The sequence below is a fragment of the Aotus nancymaae genome, unplaced genomic scaffold, assembly GCF_030222135.1.
Source record: "Aotus nancymaae isolate 86718 unplaced genomic scaffold, 86718_ANA_hifiasm-v0.15.2.pri h1tg000115l, whole genome shotgun sequence".
NCBI lineage: Eukaryota > Metazoa > Chordata > Mammalia > Primates > Aotidae > Aotus > Aotus nancymaae.
Genome location: NW_026988530.1, coordinates 4,555,614 through 4,576,119, shown reverse-complemented (window position 1 = coordinate 4,576,119; position 20,506 = coordinate 4,555,614). Strand labels below are relative to the sequence as shown.

Genomic DNA, 20,506 nt, shown 5'->3' with positions numbered 1-20,506 from the left:
AAGACAAACCAAAGTACAATGAGATACCACCTTATATCCATTAAGATAGCTACTACAGAAAAAAAGTAAGTGTTGACAAGGATGTGGAGGAACTGAAATCCTTATGTACTGTTAATGTGAATGTAATATGGTACAGCCTCACAATATGGAGCTTCCTAAAAATAAAAACAGAATTACCATGTGATCCAGAAATTCTACTTTCATGTATATACCCAAAAGAACTGAAAGTAGGATCTGGAAAAGATATTTGTACACCCTTGTTCATAGCAGCATTATTCACAACAGCTAAAACATGGAAGCAACCCAAGTCTCCATTAACAGATGAATGGACAAGCAAAATGTGGTCTACATATATAATGGAATATTATGTAGCCTTAAAAAGAAAAGAAATTCTGGTATATGCTACAACAGAGATGAACCTTGAGGAGATTATGCGAAGTTAAATAAGCCAGTCAAAAAAAGTCAAATACGGGATAAGCCCATTTATATGAGGTATTAAGAGTACTCAAAGCCAGAAACAAAAAGTAGAATGGTGATTGTGAAGGCCTGGGAAGGGGGAGAGGAGTTATTGTTTAATAGGTATAGAGTTTCAGTTTGACAAGATCAAAAGAGTAATGAAGCTAGATGGTGGTGATGGTGGTGCAATATTAACTGTACACTTAGAATGGTTAAGATGGTAAATTTTATGTTATGTATATTTTACTACAATTTAAAAATTGAAAAAAATATGTGATTCTATAAAAATGAGGGAAAAAATGAAAAATAAATCAATAAAATGAGATGATGGTGTGTGTGTATGTGTATTTACCATCCATCCTTTCCTTCTCTTTTATCCCTATATTCATGACTTCCACAAATCACTACTCCATATAGGGTCTCTCCAAGTGTGGCTTACTTGCTAACATCTGGTTCCTTCATTCAGATAGCTTTTGAATCCTATGAAATCTATTCTGGAAAAATATACAAACTGCTGACTACAGAGTTAAACTCCCTAAAGCTGTTGCCTAAACTCCAAACCATAAATATTTTTAATCTCTATATTGCTATAAAGTACTTGCCCCAGACCCAGCACAGTGACTCACATCTATGATTCCAGAACCTTGGGAGGCTGAGGACACAGAATCGCTTAAGCTCAGGACTTCAAGACCAGCCTGGGCAGCACAGTCAGCAAAAAAATTTTAAAAATTAACCACACATGATAGCGTGTGCCTGTGGTCCCAGGTACTCCGAAGGCTGAGGTGAGAGGGAGAATTGCTTGAATCTAAAAGGTCAAGGCTGCAGTGAGTCTTGATCACACCACTGCACTCCAGCTTGGGTAACTGAGTAAAACTCTGTCTCAAAAAGAAGTACTTGTCCCAAATATGATATAAATTTATTCAAGTCAGCCAAAGATGTTTTAGTTTACTAGAGAGCTATGCCAAGAAATTTGTCAGAAAAACAAAACCATGCAAGAGAAATGAAAAAGAAATAGTGAACACAGATTTCCAGAAATAGATGTATTTCATTTAAATTGTTTAAAAATGTTATTTATGTAGAGTAATTCAAGAAAAAGAAACACGAGTTAAATGCATAATTCTTAGACTTCAGTATTAATAATTTTGATGCATTATCATGAGTCAGTCAATGGAATAGTGTCAGTTCCCAAATTTCAATCAAGACAGAAAAATTACTTGTACATTAACAGTTGTTTAAATAATGAACCAAAGTATAAGTCTGAATGACTAATTTCAACACACTGTGATTAAAGATTTGGTAATTCCATGTTTTCATATTGCAAAATAAGGAAAATATCTTTTAACCTAGCAACAGTAAACACACAAAACATTCCCCATTAAACTGATCATATGTAATAAATTATAATCAACGTTTTGGTTTATCTAGAAGTTATTATAATACAGTATTTTGTGGATGGAAGTATTTCAATTGATCCAAGGGCCCCAAGTAATATTAATAGGCTGTAACTTATTAAAAGAAGTTACACTGCACCCTAATTCCTGACATACAGAAATTGATGTTTGTTGTTTTAAGCTGGGGTAAATTTGGGGGTAATTTGTTACCCTGCAATAGACAACTAATGAAGTACCTCATCAGACATATTGTCAGGTTAATTGGCTAACGACAAATTTCTGACCTAATATGAAAAAAACAAAACAAATTATTCTGAATTCTGAAACCTACCCTATTTTGTATATCATTTTTGTGAGGGGTAGAGTTGAGGAGTGTATAGAGCTCCTACTTCAGAAATATATTACTTCAAACTTTAAAGGAGGGGAAAAGAAAGCTGAAATAGAAAACATAAATTGTCTTCACTTTGCAGTAATAAAAATCATGATATATTCATTTGAGGAGATACACCTAGGACCCTTAAAAATGAGTATTTTACTTGTAAAACAAGTAGAATCAATTATTTTATTAGTAAATTCATACAGAACCTAAAAATAAAACTAAAAAAAAAATTAAATGACTGAGGACTGGGATCCATTTATGTAATTTTACCAAATAAGTATTATTCATTGAGAACCTACTATGTAAGAGATTAGAACCCAGTCGCTGAGAAACAAATAAAAGACAAGTTTGCCAAGTTTTATAACTGAAGTTTGACTACTGTAGTAGCTAGCAATCCATCGTGATCCTAACTATACTTGGGTCTGCATTCATATTATCGGAAAGTGGTAAAGAACCAAAAACTGTGCATAGGAATCAAAATAACACTACCCGAAAACCAACACTTGGAACTGAAGAAAGTAACCCTTGCTATTTCTCAGCTTTATTTCATAATGACGCTGGGTTACTACTTAGAGTCCTAAACCGACCTACAACCCAATGGCCTAGAAACAGAGCACACTCAGTCCCGCCTCTTGACACTGATTCCTCACTTTAATGAGCCACCACCGCTGTCACTCAACATGCTTTGCACTATCATTGGTCACAAACTCTTGCTGGTCGGCTCTTGCTGGTCGGCCAGTTTCGGTCAACTGGCAAGCAATAGGTTGTCTTTATTTTCGAGAAAAGTGAAGGTGAACAGGGAAAAGAGGCAAGAGATCTGAAATATGTAGGTTGACGCTTGTACCTGAGCGACCTGCGATCTCCACCGCCGCCGCGACGAATTGGCCTCTGGGCGGGGGCTTTTAGCCAAAAAGAAAACGGCTCAGCCGGGAACTGGTGCCCAGGCCATGGAGAAGCCGGTTCAAACTTTACTTGTCCACACCTGTGGAGGTGACCGCGATGAGAGTACCAGAAACAGCACTACAACGCTCAACTCAGGGAACCTCCAGATGCAGGAGCCAGAACTGCCGACTGTCCGAGTTCTGACGTTTCCTATTGTTGCCGGAAGTGACGTTAGTCTCCGACTCTTAATACAGAAGCATTTTTATCTCCGTTGTTTACGATTCGCTATAGATTCCTTGTTTCTCACTTCGCAGCCCGAGCTGCTCTGACCATCAAGATCAGAAAAACTTCTAAGCTGCCAGTTAGAATTGGACTGGCCATTAAGGAGGCTCTCCGCAGAGTCATTCTCCACAGGAGTCTTGACGACCGCGGTGTGGAATCTGCAGCTAGAAATCCTGGAGCTCAGAGAAGCCCTCTGCTTAGAAGGTCTTGCTGCGGTGCGTGGCGGGCGGGAACCCACAGTTCCAAATACAAACGGTGGGCGCGAGAAGCGCGTCTGGGCGCAGGCGCCAGCTTGTTGAGGCTTGTTGGCGGGAGGCTAGACTCTGGTGACTGTCTATGGTTGCATATGCTCCCTTCTCCTCTCCCTGTCGTGCTGGGCCTTTGAAACCCGCTTCTTGACTGGTGGATCCTGCGTGAGCCCCGAGGAGCGGGCAAGGCCACACTCTATTGGGCAGAGGTCGCCTCTCTCCGCCGCTCTTACAGAGACCCCGGGCGGGGACGAATGACCAGGTCCGCCTTTTCATTCTTTTAAATCAAGTGGCGGGAGGGGAGCCTTGCTTACATACCCAATTACTGTATGGTTTTAGTCACAGTGAAGTGGGAAGTATCGTGGCAGCTCATCCTGTCAGAATTAGGTTGTGACTTAGGGCTGGAAAATTAGACTTACTAATTCCTATCGGATCCTCTGAGATGAGGATCCATCCGGCTCCTATAAGGAAGACAGGACAGCAGTTCGTGTTTTTCTTGCTTGCATTTTCCCAGCTTTTCAAATATTTCTTCACCTTTATTGAAGACTACAGATTTTTTCCTCACTATAGAAAGTTAATACTGAAATTGTTATTCTCTTATACTCTCGACTTACGGCTATGGTAGACTCTTGAAAGAAAGAAGATGAATTAGGTAGAGCTGATGACACCAGGTATAGATAAGGATGTAGTACTTAAGGGTAAATCTGAAATTCTCTTGCATAATTGAAGGACAAAAATCTGCGTGTGAGAAGGGAAAATTTTGGTGAAAAGTGAAAACTTGGATTTTGTGGTCCAGGGCCTTACAAGTAGACAGCACAACTCAGAAGAGGAAAATTTGGGGTGCTTTTTATACAAAAGGACTATTTTTAGAGGTGTGTGTACACGGATCTGGCACTGCTTCATTTTTTGACCTCTTTATTGAGGCATGATTGACATACAGAAAGCTATAGATATTTAATGTATACAATTTCTGTTTGGAGATAAGCAGAGATTGTGAAACCATCAAACCATTATTACAAGAAATCAATGCCATCACCTGAAAAGTTTCCTTCTCCCCTCTTTTTTCACCTTTTGTGATAAGAGCACTTAACATTAGATCTAACTTCTTAGCAAAATTTTAAGAATACAATACAGTATTGCTAACCACAGGCACTGGGTTGTACCTCCAGATCTTATTTATTTTGCATAACCGAAACTTTGTACCCTTTGAGCAACGCCTCCCATTTTGTTCTCCTCATCTTCCCTTACAACCACCGTTCTATTCTCCGCTTATACGTATTTGACTATTTTCGATTTCACATATATTGAGATAATACAGTATTTGACTTTTTGTGGTTAGCTTATTTCACTTAGCATAATGTCCTTCAGGTTCATCCATGTGGTTGCAAATGGCAGGATTTCCTCCTCGTTTAAGGCTGAGTTTGTTTATTCTCACATTTTTGGTGGGGTCCCTAAGGTTTTCTACATATAAGATCATGTCATCTGCAAACAGATATTTTACCTCTTCTCTTTTGATTTGGATGTTTTTAATTTCTTTGTCTTACCTAATTACTCTGGCTAGGGCTTAAAAACACTACACTGAATAGGAGAGGCTAAAGTAGGCAAACTTTCCTTGTTCCTGATCTTATAGGGAAAGCTTTCAGCTTCTTACCTTTAAGTATGTTAGCTGTGGGCTTCTCATAAATGGACTTAATTTTGTTGTTCATCCTTTATCTAATTTGTTATAAGGTTCCTCTATACCTAATTTGTTGAGAGTTTTTTTTTTATCAGGAAAGGGTTTTGAATTTTGTTAAGTGCTTTTTCTGCATCTGTGGAGATGCCCCATATGAGTTTTAGCCTTCATTTTATTAATGCAGCATAACAAATTGGTTGGTTTTCATATGTTGAATCATCCTTGATTCACAAGCATAAATCCTACTTGGTCGTGGTGTATGATTCGTTGAAGATGCTGTTGTGTTTGTTTTGCTAACATTTAATTGAAGATTTTTGCATCTATATTCATCAAATATATTAGACTAGTTTTCTTGTGTCTTTTTCTGGCTTTGTAGTTGGGGTGATGTAGGCCTCAGAATGACTTTGGAAGTGTTCCCTCTTTTTTAATTTTTTTTTTTTAGATATGTTTAAAAAGGTTTTGTATTAATTTTTCTTTAAATGTTTGCTAGAATTTATCTGGCTCTTGGCTTTTCTTTGTTGGGAATTTTTAAATTTTTCCTTCAATCTCCTTTTTTGTTCTTTGTCTATTCAAGCATTCTATTTCTTCTTGATTCAGTCTTGGTATGCTATATTTTTCTAGGACTTTATTTTTTTCTAGATTGTCCAATTTGATGGCATACAATTGTTCATAATAGTCCCTTAGGATATTTTTTATATCTGTGGGATCAGTTGTAATGTCTCCTTTCATTTCTGGTTTTACTTAAGTCTTTCTTCTATTTTTAAAGTCTAGCCAAGGATTTGTTGATTAAGTTTGTCTTTTCAAAAAATGAACTTTAAGATTTGTAAATTTTTAAAATTGTTTTTTTTTCACTTTGACTATGATGCCCATAAAATTGTTTTTCAATTCTCTATTTCATTTATTTCTGATCTAATCTTTATTATTTTCTTCCTTCTACTAATTTTGGATTTAATTTGTTCTTTTCCTAGTTTTTGAGGTATAATGTTAGGTTGTTTATTGAGATCTTTCTTCTTCGTCTTCTTCTTTACTGAGATCTTTCTTCTTCTTCTTCTTTTTTTTTAGATGGAGTTTTGCTTTGTCACCAGGCTGGAGTGCAGTGGCGCAATTTCAGCTTACTGCAGCCTCCACCTCCTGCCTCCCGGGTTCAAGCAATTCTCCTGCCTCAGCCTCCCGAGTAGGTGGAACTACAGGCGTGCACTACCATGCTCAGCTAATTTTTATATTTTTAGTAGAGATAAGGTTTCACCATGTTGGCCAGGATAGTCTTGATCTTTTGACCTTGTGATCCACCGCCTTAGCCTCCCAAAGTGCTGGGATTACAGGCGTGAGCCACCGTGCCCAGCCTCTTTCTTCTTAATCCATTGATTGCTACAAACTTGTACCTTATTCTGCTTTTACTGCATCCTATACATTTGGGTATGCTGTGTTTTTATTATTGTTTGTCTTGAGATATTTTATAATTTCTTTTTTGATTTCTTCTTTGATCCAGTATTATTTAATCGTATATTAATATTATTAGTTAGTAATTTTTAGTTAGCATTTAATTTTCCTGTATTTGTGAATTTTCCCATTTCATTTCTATTATTAATTTCTAGTTTCATTCCATTGTGATCAGACCAAATACTTAGAATGTGTTTAGTCTTCTTAAATTTGTTAGAACTTGTTTTGTGACCAAGGCTGTGATCAATTATAGAGAACGTTTCATATGCTTTTGAGAAGAATGATTATTCTGCTATTGTTGGGTCTCATGTTCTGCATATGCATGTTAGGTCTGTTTGGTCTATAGTGTTGTATAGTTTGCAATTTACTTGTTGGTATTCTGTCCAGATGACCTGTATATTATAGAAAGTGATGTATCAAATTCTCTTTCCATATTATATTGGTATCTATTTCTCTCTTCAAATCTACCAATGTTTGCTGTATATTTTAAGGTGCTTTGATATGGGTGCGTATGTATTTTTAGTTGTTATATCTTTCTGTTGAATTGACCTTTTGATATTATATAATGCCTTCTTTGTCTCTTTTGACAGTTTTTGACTTAAAGTCTATTTTGTCTGATATAGGTATGGATAGCTACCCTGCTCTCTTTTGGTTACGGTTTGCATGGAATATCTTTCTCAATCCCTTCACTTTCAGCCTATGTGCGTCCTTAAATGTTAGTCTTTTATAGACAGCATATAGTTAGGTGGTGTTCTTATTATCCATTTAGCCATTCCATGTCTTTCAAGTGGAGAGCCCTTAATTGTTAAAAATTTAATAATTAAATAATTTAATAATTTTTAATAATTAAGGACTTACTGTTTCCATTTTATTCAGTTTTCTATTTGCTTTCTGTTTCTCTTGTTTTTCTCATTGGTCGTCTGTGATTTGATGATTATAGTAGAATACTTTGATTTTTTTTTTCTTTCTTTTTTGTTTATTTACTATACTTTTTATTTTGGTTACCATGGGGCTTGCATCAAATATTATGTAGTTATAGCAGGCTTTTTTAAGCTAGTAAGAACTTAACTTCATTTACATTCAGAATCTCTAAACTCCCTCCACTTCCTCCTCACCAATATATGTAATTGATTTCAGATTTTACTTCTTTCTATATTGTTTCTATTAACAAATTTCTGTGGTTATTATAGTTATTAATACTAGTTATGTCTTTTAATTTATATACTATTGTTCTATGAGATTTACATGCCACAAATTTCAATGTTGCAGTATTCTGTGTTTGTTTTCATGTTTACTTTTAGCAGTGAGATGTATACTTTCATACGCTTTATACTGTTTATTTAGTGTCTTTTCAGTTAACTTGAAGAATTCCTGTTAGCATTTCTTGTTACTGCGTGTCTAAAAGTGACAGACTCCCTCAGATTCTTAATTTGAGAAAGTCTTTATGTTTCCTTTCTTCTTTTTTTTTTTTCAGGTCTGGCTCTGTTGCTTAGGCTGGAGTGCAGTGGCATGATCTCAGCTCATTGCAACCTCAACCTCCTGGGCTCAAGCCAGTCTCCCACCACAGCCTCCCAAGTAACTGGGACTAGAGGCATGCACCACCATGACTAGCTAATTTTTGTATTTTTTTTAGAGACAGGATTTTGCCATGTTTCCCAGGGTGGTTTCAAACTCCTGAGCTCAAGCAATCTGCCCACCTCAGCCTCCTCAAGTGCTGAGATTACAGGTGTGAGCCACCACACCTGGCTATTTCCTTCATTCTTGAAGGACTGTTTTTTTCAGGTAATTATTTTTGATTGACAGGTTTCTTTTTTTAACTTTCAGTATGTCAGATATGTGATTCCATTCCTTCCCTGCAATGGTCTGCTGAGAAATTCACCACCAATACCTTTATGGGGGCTCCATTATATGTATATGATAAGTTTTCTTTTGCTGCTGTCAAAATTTTTTCTCTGTCTTTGAATTTTGACAAATTCATTATAGTGTGTATTAGTGCAGACCCCTTTGGCTTCAACCTACTTGGGAACTTTGGGCTTCATGAATCTGGATGTCCATTTTCCTCCCTAGATTTGGGAAATTTTCAGCCATAATCTAAATGTGCTTTCTGCCCCTTTCTCTCTCTGCCTTCTGGAACTTTTATAATGTGTTTATTAACTTACTTAGTGGTGTACCATAAGTCCCGTAGAATTACTTCATTTCACTTTTTATTCTTTTTTATATTTCTTCCTATAATTTTTCTATTGAATTTTTCAGATTAGTCATTGTATTCTTCAGCTCTAGGATTTCTGTTTGGTTCTTTTTTGTTTTCTATCTATTTTTTTTTTTGTAGTCATTGAGCTTCTTTAAGATGATTATTTGAATTCTTTGTCAAGCAGTTCATGCATCTTAATCTTATTATAGTCAGTTTCTGTAACATTATTGGTTTCTTTTGGCATGTTATATTTACTCATAATCCTTTGAATCTTTCAATGGTGCCTGTGCATTTGAAGGAGCAGTTACTACTTCTATACTTCACAGACTGATTTCAGTAAAGATCTTCTCTTGCTGGTCCCTTGATGAGACTGACTTCTAAACCACTGTTTAGTCACTTAGGTGGAACCAGGTTGTGGGTCTGCTTACATGTTCATAATCAGGTATGTGGATTGTGGGCCTGTTACTGGGGCTTGGGTGGGTGTGGTTCCTTCTGGTTCCCTAGACAAACAAGACTTCCTATGAGACCTTAGACAAGTGGGTTGGAGTCCACAAGCCAGTGAAGCTGCTGCTGGATCTGGAGCCAGTTCTCAAGTCACATGCTTGCCACTGGGTCATGATTCTGCCCTCTCAAAGTGGCTTCTATCAGTCTTGGGCTCCAAAAGGATGTCACAGCCTCCTACTTGAACCCATCAGGGCACTTTTATACATAGATGGTTGAGAAATTGGTGTTTCTTTGAAAAACAAGGGCTGGGGAGGTTCTGTTCCATTATCCTGTTCTAGCCATAACCTTCTTTGATTTCTTTTATAGTTTTGTAGTTTGTAACATACAGATCATGTACGTATTTTCTTAGACTTACAAGTATTTTTCATGCTATGATAATGGTGTTTTAATTTTATATTTCATTCTAATTATTTATTGCCCATATGTCAGAAAACATTTGACTTTTATGTATTATTAACCTTATATACTTCGACTTTGCTATAGTCACTTTTTAGTTTCAAGGTTTCTTTTGTTGACTCTAGCATTTCCTGCATAAAAAATCATGTCTTTTGCAAACAAAGACCATTTTATTTTTTCTTTCCAAGCTGTTTTATTTCCTTTACTTGCCTCATTTCTCTAGCTAGGGCTTCTGGGACAGTGTTTTATATGAGTAGTGAGATAGGACATCCTTGTGTTATCCCCAGTTTTTGGGGGAAGTATACAGCTTCTCAGCTGTAAGTGTGGTGTTAGCTGTTAGGTTTTGTAGGCTTTATAGCCATTCTAATAGGTGTGTAGTGGTATTTTGTCTTAATTTGCAAATCTCTAATGATAAATCATTTTGAGCATCTTTTCGTATTATTTGCAATCCATATATTCTCTTTAGTGAGATATCTGTTAACATCTTTTGTCTATTTTTTAAATTGTATTGTTTGTTTAAAAATTCTAGGTATCTTCTTGATTAATTTGAGGGAGTTTCCCTCTATTCCTAGTTTGCTGAGAGTTTTTATTATGGGTGGGTGTTAGATTTTTTTTCAAGTGCTTTTTCTGCATCCATTGATAATACATGATTCGCCTTCTTTGACCTGCTAATGTGGCTTACATTGATTTTTAGACTGTTGTGCTAACCCCCTACATACCTAGAGTATATCTGCTGGGTGTGGTATTTGATACCTTGGCTGAGTATGGAATTCAAGATTACAAGTAATTCCTTTCAGGATTGTGAAGATAAGTTTTCTTTATCCTTTAGCTTCTAAGATTGCTATTGAAAGTTTGATGTTATTTTGATATTCTTCCTATGTGATCTTTTGTTGCCTTGTTAGATGTTTTTCAAAACTTCTCTTTTACCTTATGCAATGTCACAGTGATCTATCTTGGGGTGTGAGTTTTGTTTTACTTGTGTTGATCACTCGTATTCTTTCAATCTAGAAAATCATGACATTCAGTCTTGAGAGACTTTTTATTTAATTTTACAATTTTATTTTTAATTTTTAAAAAATTTTTATTTAATTTTACAATTTCCTCCCTTATTTTTTCTGATCTTTTTCTAGAATTCTTGTTCATGAGATGTTGGACCTTTTGGTTTGGTCCTCTAATTTTCTTAAAATTTCTATTCCATTTTTGTATCTTGTCTTCCATATGTAACTATAATTATCTCCTCAAACTTGTCATCTCTTATTTTAATTTTTACTTTTACTGTTATTTTAAGTTCTATTGTTGTTTTCTATATAAATTCTATTGTTGTCTAAAAGCAAACATTGTATGATTTCTGCATTTTGAAAATGCGTTAAGGTATGCCTTATGACTCCCAAAGGTAGTCTCTCTTGGTGGATGTTCCATGTGAGATTGAGAAGAATATGTATTCTATTATTGTTTCATGAAGTAGTCTGTAAATATTCATTATATCCAGTTGATCAATGATATTGTATATCTTTACAGATTTTTTTTTTTTTTGCCTGCTGGATCTATTTCTGATAGAGGAATGTTGAAGTCTCCAACTAAATAAAATAGGGGATTTGTATATTTCTCCTGTGATTCTGTCAGTTTTTGTTTCACGTATCTTGATGTTTTGTTGTTAGGTGCATACACATTAAAGATTGTTATGTTTTCTTGGAGAATTAAGTCTTTTATCTTTACATAATGCCCCTATATCCCTAATAACTTTCCTTATTAAACAAAATGTGTTTCTTATAGACAACATATAGTTAGATCTTATTTTTGGTCCACTTTAACAGTCTCACACAAGCTTAATATTTATTATATCCTTCTTTTCTTGTTTTAGGTTTTAATTTTTTTTTCTAATCTCATTGAGAATAGAAAGCTTTACTTTGAATTTTTTTCTCGTATTATCTCTATTTCCAGAGAAGAAATTTTTCTTCTCTGCTTATTTTGTTTAAAGTATTTATATATACTTCTCATACTGAAAGCTTCCCTCTAAAAGTTATTGATTTTGGGGCATATATTCAGTTTCTCTAAGAAAAAAAAGGTACCTGGCTAAAGCTTATCAATGATGAGTTTGCTGCAGGTTTATTGGGCAAGACCCTGGCCTTTTCAATGGAGATTTTCCTCAGATGTCAGAAATGTGATGACATTTTTTTCTCCAGGTCCATCTACTTTCTCTAGCATAGAACTTGATAGTCTGTTGTCATGGAAGACATAAGTCTAACTAAACAGTTTCTTGAAGCTGAGATATAGGAAGAAACTTTTTTACTCTGTGTGTGTGTGTGTGTGTGTGTGTGTGTTTGTGTTTTCATTAATACTTCTTTCTGCCTTCGAGCACTTCATTCCATGTTGTTTGCTTTGCCTGATGTTTCCAAATTTGGTGCTTCTTTAATTCAATTTCTTTAGAGTGTAAAGCTCTTTTCTCTTTCCAGGGAAGGTGAGAGGTAGTTGCCTTGCTGAACAAATTATGTGTGTAGGTATAGGAGGTGGAGGGAAAATAAATTTTAGGGTTAGCTGCTGCTTATGTAGACTTTCAAATAATCATTCTTATTTTAGCCCCCTGGACTTACCCCTCTGTTTTCAGAAGTATCAAGTGTACCTGATTTGTGAACATATCTTGCTTCAGTTGATTTCCTCCTGAATAGGCAGATGGGATTGGTTTGTCTCTGCTCTGCTAGGTTTGTTATTCATTTGCTTTTCATTTTCTAAAATTTGGTTGATACCTCTTTTGTCATGTGAAATCTCTAGTTCTTTTTGTCCTGGTGGGTATATCTGATTGTTAATTATTTACTTTCATGTTAGTGGTCTTTAGAAAATGAAAATGAAGGTAACATGCATTTAATCTGTCATATTTATCCAAGTGAACCCTGCATTTTTAAAATGTGGTTTTAGTTTTTAGGAAAGCTATCTTTTTGGCAACTATGTGAGATCAGAGCCCTGTGACTCTGATTAAATCTGTGCTAAATTTATGTATCTCTATTTTTTTTTTTTTTTTTTTTTTTTTTTGAGATGGAGTCTCATTCTGTCACCCACGCTGGAGTGCAGTAGTGTGATCTCGGCTCCCTGCAACCCTGCAACCTCCGCCTCCCAGGTTCAAGCAATCTTCTGCCTCAGCCTCCCGCGTAGCTGAGATTACAGGCGCATGCCACCATGCCTGGCTAATTTTTTATATTTTTAGTAGAGGCGGGGTTTCACCATGCTGGCCAGGCTGAATCTCAAAGTCCTGACTTCATGATTTGCCTGCGTCCACCTCCCAAAGTACTAGGATTATAAGCTGATCCATTTTTTATTGATTGTGTTATGTAGCCTCTATAAACATCCAAAAGAGTCATTGATGCATGTTATTCTAAGTTGATGTGTCTTCTCAAATGATGCTTTATTCTTCAAAAAAAAAAAAAAAAGTATTTGGGAAAGTGTCAAATAAGATACATCATAACAACATGAATATAAGGCAAACTTATTTTTTGGAAGGAAAACATAAAGGAGGGTAGGGGAGACCCTTACCCTGTATTCAGGAATTTATAGTCGTTACAAAGTAGAACTTGAATAGTAAAGAAGCAGCTAGGGGAAAAAAGATCTAGGGTAAGATAAATATGGTAAGTGCCAATAGGAATATGAACAAAATAGAATCAAGAAGCTTCAAAAATACACAGTTAACCAGTATTTCATGAATTTCTAATTTTAGGTGAAAAATTAGACTATTTTAAGAGGTGGAGCTGAATCTGATATTAAATAATGGCAACAGGTGACTTAAAAAGAAGCTTACGGAACCTAGAACAGGTGCTCCGCTTGCTAAATTATCCTGAAGAGGTGGACTGTGTAGGGTAAGCTATGATATCAAACTTACTTGTTTTCTTCTTGCTAGTGATTTAAGATAATATTTAACATGGGAGACTACCTAAGAAAAATCAGTTTTTATCTGGATCCTATTTAAATCTGCCTTGAAATGATTAAAATATTTGAGAAAGCAGGGAATTATAGGAGTTTATTTCTAAGTATGGAGTAATGAAGAATTCCAACTTAAAAGATTTGAAACTGTTTAGAAGCACAGTATTTATCTGTATAAGGTATAGTCTTTGTATAACTTTTAAACTCATAGAAGTATAATAGATTTCGTTATATGTATAATCTACCACTCTCTCATATTCAGTTGTATGGTATTTCTTACAGTTAAATATATCCAGAATAAGAAGAGATTGTTGCCATTTCTTGTCAGTATTTTCTTGTCATTTGTTTATTCTCTTATGGAGGAAAGGTTTTATACATTTAAGCCAAGTGTTCTTTTTCATATGGAAGACTCTAGTTAGTAGATTTTTTTCTGTGGCAACCAGAGGATTGCTATTAACCTATCCCATTTAACAGACCCCACTTTGAACCTTTCACTTTAGCTTTCATTTTTCAACTGTGAGTTAACGTTTTTAGAATATGGCGACATACATTATCCTATATTCATGCCAACCTAATATGGTACTGCAGTCATTCTCTATCCTTTCATACTTCTGTTTCTTTGTAACACTTACCCTTAACCTTTTATCATTGATTAATTGATGGATTCATTAAATGTTTCCCTTTAGCTTACTAGAATGAAAGCTGAAGTCTTGGACTTCGTTGTTTTTTTTTTTTTTCACTGTGAAATCCCCCCATCTAGAATTATGCATGGCACATATTAGGAGTTGATTAGACATTTAATGGATGAATGAGTGTCCAAACAAGTCCAAGTTAGATGTTCAAGAGTAGAGTGAAACTTGGTTAAACCAGCTACTAAGTAGAATCCTTGAGTAATGGGCTTTACATATAAGAATGGATATCCATATAAGAATGGATTTTCTGATAACTCTTGAGGTTATACTAGGGAGAGGTAACTCAAGAGAGGGCTGCTAGTGAAACAGTAGAGAGGGGGAATAAGGAGAAAGTTTAACTCTAATTGCTGTTATTACAGGCATGATATGTGAAAGGCAGAAGATATGAAACAGATAAAATCCATGCATGTGAGAATCTCTAGATTCCTCAAAACATGAAAATTTTGACCATCCAGAACTTGCAGGGCTTTAACCAGTTTGATTGGTCAAGTTTTCTCCTTGCCACTTTAAGCATCAACATTTTAAGAGACATTTTAAATAGGAATAATTCTAAAATATACCAATATTTCTTGTTTTCTAAGCAAAATGTTTAAACATCTAGTTCTCTTATTACCCAAGAGCATCATTAAGGACAATAATTTTTACATTATTGTATAACGTACTAAAATCTGCAGGGTCTATTGAGATTTGTAATGCTAGCTGCTTCTTCCCCAGAGACACTCAGATTGCTAGTCTCCCTGCCACACACATGTAAGTACACACACAATAACCCCCTCATTTTGATTCTTTTTTCTATTTTTTCACATTTTTAATGTTTTCTGGCCATTTGCTACTTTTTTGTCTTGGTATGCCAGTTTGTAATGTCTGTTTTTCTTGCTGTTTCAATATGCTAAGTCTTTAGGAACTAAATAACCAAGGTTTTTGAGATTGTTTGACAAAAGAAGTGTTAAATATGGGCCTGGCTGTCATCTATGTATAATGCGCATAAAATGGACAGAGTTTGCTGTAAAAAGGCATTTTTTTTTCATTTCCTGTTTTTGGACTGTGTTTCAGATAGACAAGGTTGCCAGAGCAGTTTTCTAATTGGGTGAAAATATTGTAGTACTTTTAAAGAAACATAAAAGAAACAATTCATATTGTCCAGAAAAACAAAATGCAGTGTTATCATGTATTTGTTCTCTGTCTTATTAAAAATTTGGGTGGGGATGGGAATATTTATGTGAACATCTTGAATTTTTTGGAAAACATTTATGTTTTATATAAATACAAATACTTAAATTGAACAAATCTTAACTGGCAAATTGAACAAATATCTCCTGCACTTTGTTGTGGGAAAATCAGTGAAGGTACTTGACATTGAGAAAATAAGAAGACAGGAAACACTACCAGACAGATGATGAGACAACAGATACTGAGCAGCCTGAGAGTCTTTTTTGGAGAGATCAGTATAGATCAGAAAGTCAAGGAAGCGTCATGGGAGGCTTGAGATTTGATGAATGATTCATAAAGAATAAATAACAATTGGATAAGCAAAGAAGAGTGGGATACCTTTCTAGACTGGAGAAATTAGCATAGGTAATGAAGTACAGATTTGGAATAAGCAGTAAGTGAAAAGTAATAGACTGCTCAGCTAAGTCACAGTGCATGCTTTCTTCCGCCCTGTCTTCCTCATCTGTAGCTTAGAATTCATAATATTTACCTTTGCAAGTTTGCGATAGAGAGCAAAGGAGGTAATGTAACTAAGCTTTGGAAAATCAATGGTAAATAATTGGTACTAGAGAGATATAGTAAGTTTTTCCAGCAAATGAACAGTGGTATTTCCTAGTAGTCTGGCTAGAGTGGTTTAGAATGAGGAATGGAATCTAGACAGTCTCATGTATCACCTAATTATTATGGCTATGGTGTTAAGTTTTAAATTATTATAAACATTTCTTATATTTTCTTGATTATCCAACTTTGTGGAATTATGCTTACTAAATGCTTATTAAAATGTTTCTTTTTTTCCCTAACAGTTTGATAAAGGGAGACACAGCAGCATCTTTGCCCATCATCAGCTATTCTTTTACCTCTTACTCACCGTATGTAACAGAACTTATAATGGAATCCAATGTAGAGCTGATAGCAAAGAATGACTTGCGCTTTATAGACGCTGTCTATAAGGTATTTTGAGTTTATAAAATAATAATTATAAGTTATTGAATGATTTTTTTAAATGAATGTTTTAGTTATAACTTCTTAAATATATACAGCACATACAGTTGACAGGCTATTTTCATTTGTATTTATCTCATTTAAATGTAGTCCCTGTTGAAATCAAGATACAATTCATGTTTGCTTTTTGAATGTTTCCTATTCTAATAAATACAGCGATGGCAAATAAACATTTGCTGTCGGCTGTTCTTGGCCCTTTTTATATCAAATTTTAGTAAAATTTGGTATACTGGCAGAAATTAGAGAATAATGTAATTATGTTCAGTAAAATTTATAGTTTTTTATAATTATAAGTTAATTTAGTTGTTTGTAAGAAGGAACTATTACTGACATACTCTTTTTTTTTTGTAACTGATATATTCTTTGAGGTCTGAGAGTATGTCTTGTATCTACCCTAGTATTTACACTTGTACTATGTGTATACTTAATTTAATCTTGCATTTGATTTTTTTTAAACCCTGCTTTTATCATTAATTTTTGCCTAAGTACTGTGGTTTTTATTAAAGTTTGTTTTTAATGGTAAAACCCCTTTATCAAATGTAGTCTTTTTTTTTTCCCTTTTGAGACAGAGTCTTGCTCTGTCACCAGGCTGGAGTGCAGTGGCGCGATCTAGGCTCACTGCTCACTGCAATCTCTGTCTCCCCAGTTCAAGCAGTTCCCCTGCCTCAGCCTCCTGAGTAGGGACTATAGGCGCGCACTTCCATGCCCAGCTAATTTTTTGTATTTTAGTAGAGACAGGGTTTCACCATATTGGCCATCTCTCTGGACAGCTTCTCTTCTACGGCATATGTTTGGCTACCTGTCTTCCACCTGATACCTGTTTTACCGGATCATGACTTAACACCAGCCCTATAAATTACTTTAGTACTCTTTAGTTCATGGCTTAGTTTTCCTTGTCCTCTCAAAAGTGGCCATTATTCCCCTGACCAGGTGGCCATTTATCATTTTAAGTTTTAGAAATGAATTGCTCCCAATTATTACATCAGTCTGTTTCCTCTGCAGCTTCTTCGTGATCAATTTAATTATAAACCAATTTTGACGAAAAAGCAATTCATCCAATGTGGGTTTGCAGAACGGAAAATTCAAATTGTTTGTGATATTTTGAATTGTGTGATGAAAAAGCACAAGGAATTAAGCAGTCTTCAGAAGGTAATTTTATGAATAGATTTTAATGCTAATGTATGCTATTAATAGATGGCTCGGTATTTTAATGTATAAAATCAATACCCTAGATAGCAAATTATTTCATAGTACACTTACTGTATTATTCAAATATTTGAGTAACTTTATAAAGCTTGATGTTTATTTTAAATACTACTCTCTTATTTTATACATCTGTGTCTGGGAACTGCTGGTGTTAAAAACTAACAGTTCTAACATAATACATTTTGGTTACTTCTTAAAAGACATGTAGTCTCATCTGAGTCTCATCATTTGTCAGTTATATTTCACATATGAAAATTTAAATCTTAATGGAATTTTAATATATAACCATGCTTTCACACAAAATTTGTTATTTTGACTAATACCTTTTTTTTTAGATTCCATCACAACAAAGGAAGAAAATCAGTTCTGCTAAGTCAGAACCTCCTTCAAGCAATGAGAAAATATCTGCAGAAGCTATTGGCATTGATATCACTGGGAGGCTTATAACTTCAGGAAAGGTATGCAACCACAAAGAAAACATCATGTAGTTTAAGAGTTACCTAATCCAATGTACAGTGTTCACTTTTCTGACTGGCACCTGGTGAAACATTCTAATTAGATAATGGAGTGTGGGGATTTTTAACAGTGCATGTCATATTCTTTTGAGAAATATTCCTGAAGTTATAACAGTAGGATAGAAATGTAAAATTAAGTAGGTGTTCTCTTTTTATTTCTGATTTCTATTTCTGCCTAATCTCCTAAACAGAAGAGTAGTGATTTAGGAAGATTATCTTACGCAGTTGTCTACATTTGCTCTTAATTGTATATCTGGTCTTCCTAAAACATGGGAACATATAAAGAGCCTACATTAGTAATAGTGATAGGTTATAATGATTCAGTTATGTACATTTATATTTCTGTAAGCAAGTATGAATTATCCAATGATTGGTAGTCCCTACACATAGAATCTGGTTTTCAGTTAATATTTCGAATGTTTTCACTTTGTTAAGAGATAATTTCTCTGCCCTTATCTGCTTTGAGCACCTGTGGCAAAATGAATCTAATGCGTTCAGAGATACAGTTTTTCTACCAGTAAGGGAGAGATAAGGGAGAGATAAGCTAAAATATTATTTTATGATATACTTTCAGCTGTCGTCCATCTGGAGAAAACTCTTTCTGAGTGAATGATAGAATATCAGATGAATTATCAGTGGTGTAATTAAATAAAGGATGTGAATAATTCTTGGCTGAAGTATAATCTAGAGAATTATTTCTGTCCTAATCCAAAATAGATGAGTTATGTAAACAGAATCTATTTTAAAAATTTATTCTTGGGCCTGGCATAGTAGCTCATGCCTCTAATCCGAGCACTTTGGGAGGCCAAATCAGGCAGATCAACTGAGGTCAGGAGTTCGAGACCAGCCTGGCCAACATGGCAAAACCCCGTTTCTACTAAAAATATAAAAATTAGCCGGGCATGGTGGCAGGCACCTGTAGCCCCAGCTATTCGAGAGGCTGAGGCAGGAAAATTGCCTGAACCTGGAGGCAGAGGTTGCAGTGAGCCAAGATTGTACTACTGCAGTCCAGTCTGAGTGACAGAGCGAGACTCCATCTCGAAAAAATATGTATTTATTCCTTTATACCTTAAAAAAGTGAAGTTTTATTGTGAGAAAAGGTTCTCATGCCACTTCTTTTTAATGTGCCTGTTTTGCTCGAGGTAATGAGGACAATATAAAGAATGATAAATAGTCACGATTTTTGAATAAGTGCACATAATTTTTGTACACTTGCATCTGTAACTCATCTAACTCTTGTTAGTTTTACATATTATTTTCTAGCTGTTAAATGACTTACAGCTTATATTCTTCATCAACTAGAAGGAACATGTATAAACAGGGATTTTCTTATACTGATTTTTTTGTACCTTCATTTTGCTTAGCACAGGATTAGGTACACTGTGAGCACTTATTATATATAAGTTGATATAATTAAGTATACTTTTCAGTCTTCTTTTTCAGTATGAGAGTTGAGGGGACAATCTAAATTGTCCTAGCCAAGAAAAATGTAAACTTCAAAACATTAGACTTTTCATTTTCTTAAAGTTTTCTTTGTTTTCTATCAAAATTTATATCAGATCTTTATCAGGAATTTGAATAAGTATTGAAAGTTCTCAGATTCAGAAAGGCAGAGTATAGAAGTACATTTCTTTGTTTACAAGCAAAAGTTGAGTCAGTATTAAAGCAAATTATCTCGTATCCCCGTGCTTTATATAGTGTGCTATATGTGACTTCTGAGTCACATATATTTTTATAGTGTGTATACAAACTGTAGAATAGGAAGTAGGTAGAAGATTTCTATATAAATGCCTAGCATGACCTAATGCTTTTTTGTCAGGACTTTTTCTTTGTCATTATTAGGTTTGAATTGCTAGCTGAAGGTCTAATAAATTGCAGTTTGTTTAATAGAAAAATTGTAATGAGTCCTACTCATAGAGCCAGTTCTTGATTATTTATAAGTGAATTATGCAGCAACCTTTTTTAAAAATAACTTTTATTATGGAACATTTCAAACATTTACAAACGTACCCATCATCCACTTTCAACAATTTCTCAACTCTTTGCTAATCTTGTTTTGTCTTTATTTCCCAACACCCACCCGCCGCCGCCATACACACAAAACTGGAACAGTTTAAAACAAATCTCAGAGA

General features: G+C 34.9%; 2 protein-coding genes across 10 annotated transcripts in view; one reads left to right on the top strand and one right to left on the bottom strand.

Annotated features, from left to right (window-relative positions):
* Positions 1 to 3,337, bottom strand: part of FBXO8 (F-box protein 8) — a 46,807-nt gene extending 43,470 nt beyond the window's left edge. The window contains exon 1 of the mRNA XM_012454686.3: positions 3,071 to 3,337. The gene's annotated coding sequence lies outside the window, so the exon portion shown is untranslated. The remainder of the gene's footprint in view (positions 1 to 3,070) is intronic.
* Positions 3,338 to 3,382: 45 nt separating this feature from the next.
* The window catches only part of CEP44 (centrosomal protein 44), a 30,470-nt gene continuing 13,346 nt past the window's right edge, over positions 3,383 to 20,506 (top strand). For 5 of the 9 annotated variants that reach the window (XR_010340604.1, XM_064371031.1, XM_012454679.3 and 2 more), the window contains exons 1-5: positions 3,619 to 3,900; positions 13,548 to 13,686; positions 16,455 to 16,602; positions 17,656 to 17,802; positions 18,195 to 18,317. Coding sequence is in view for 8 of the 9 variants with exons in the window: in XM_064371031.1 (XP_064227101.1) it covers positions 13,598 to 13,686; positions 16,455 to 16,602; positions 17,656 to 17,802; positions 18,195 to 18,317 (507 nt within the window). In the remaining variant the exon portion in view is untranslated. The other 4 variants (XM_064371027.1, XM_064371028.1, XM_064371030.1 and 1 more) reach the window with 4 other exon arrangements.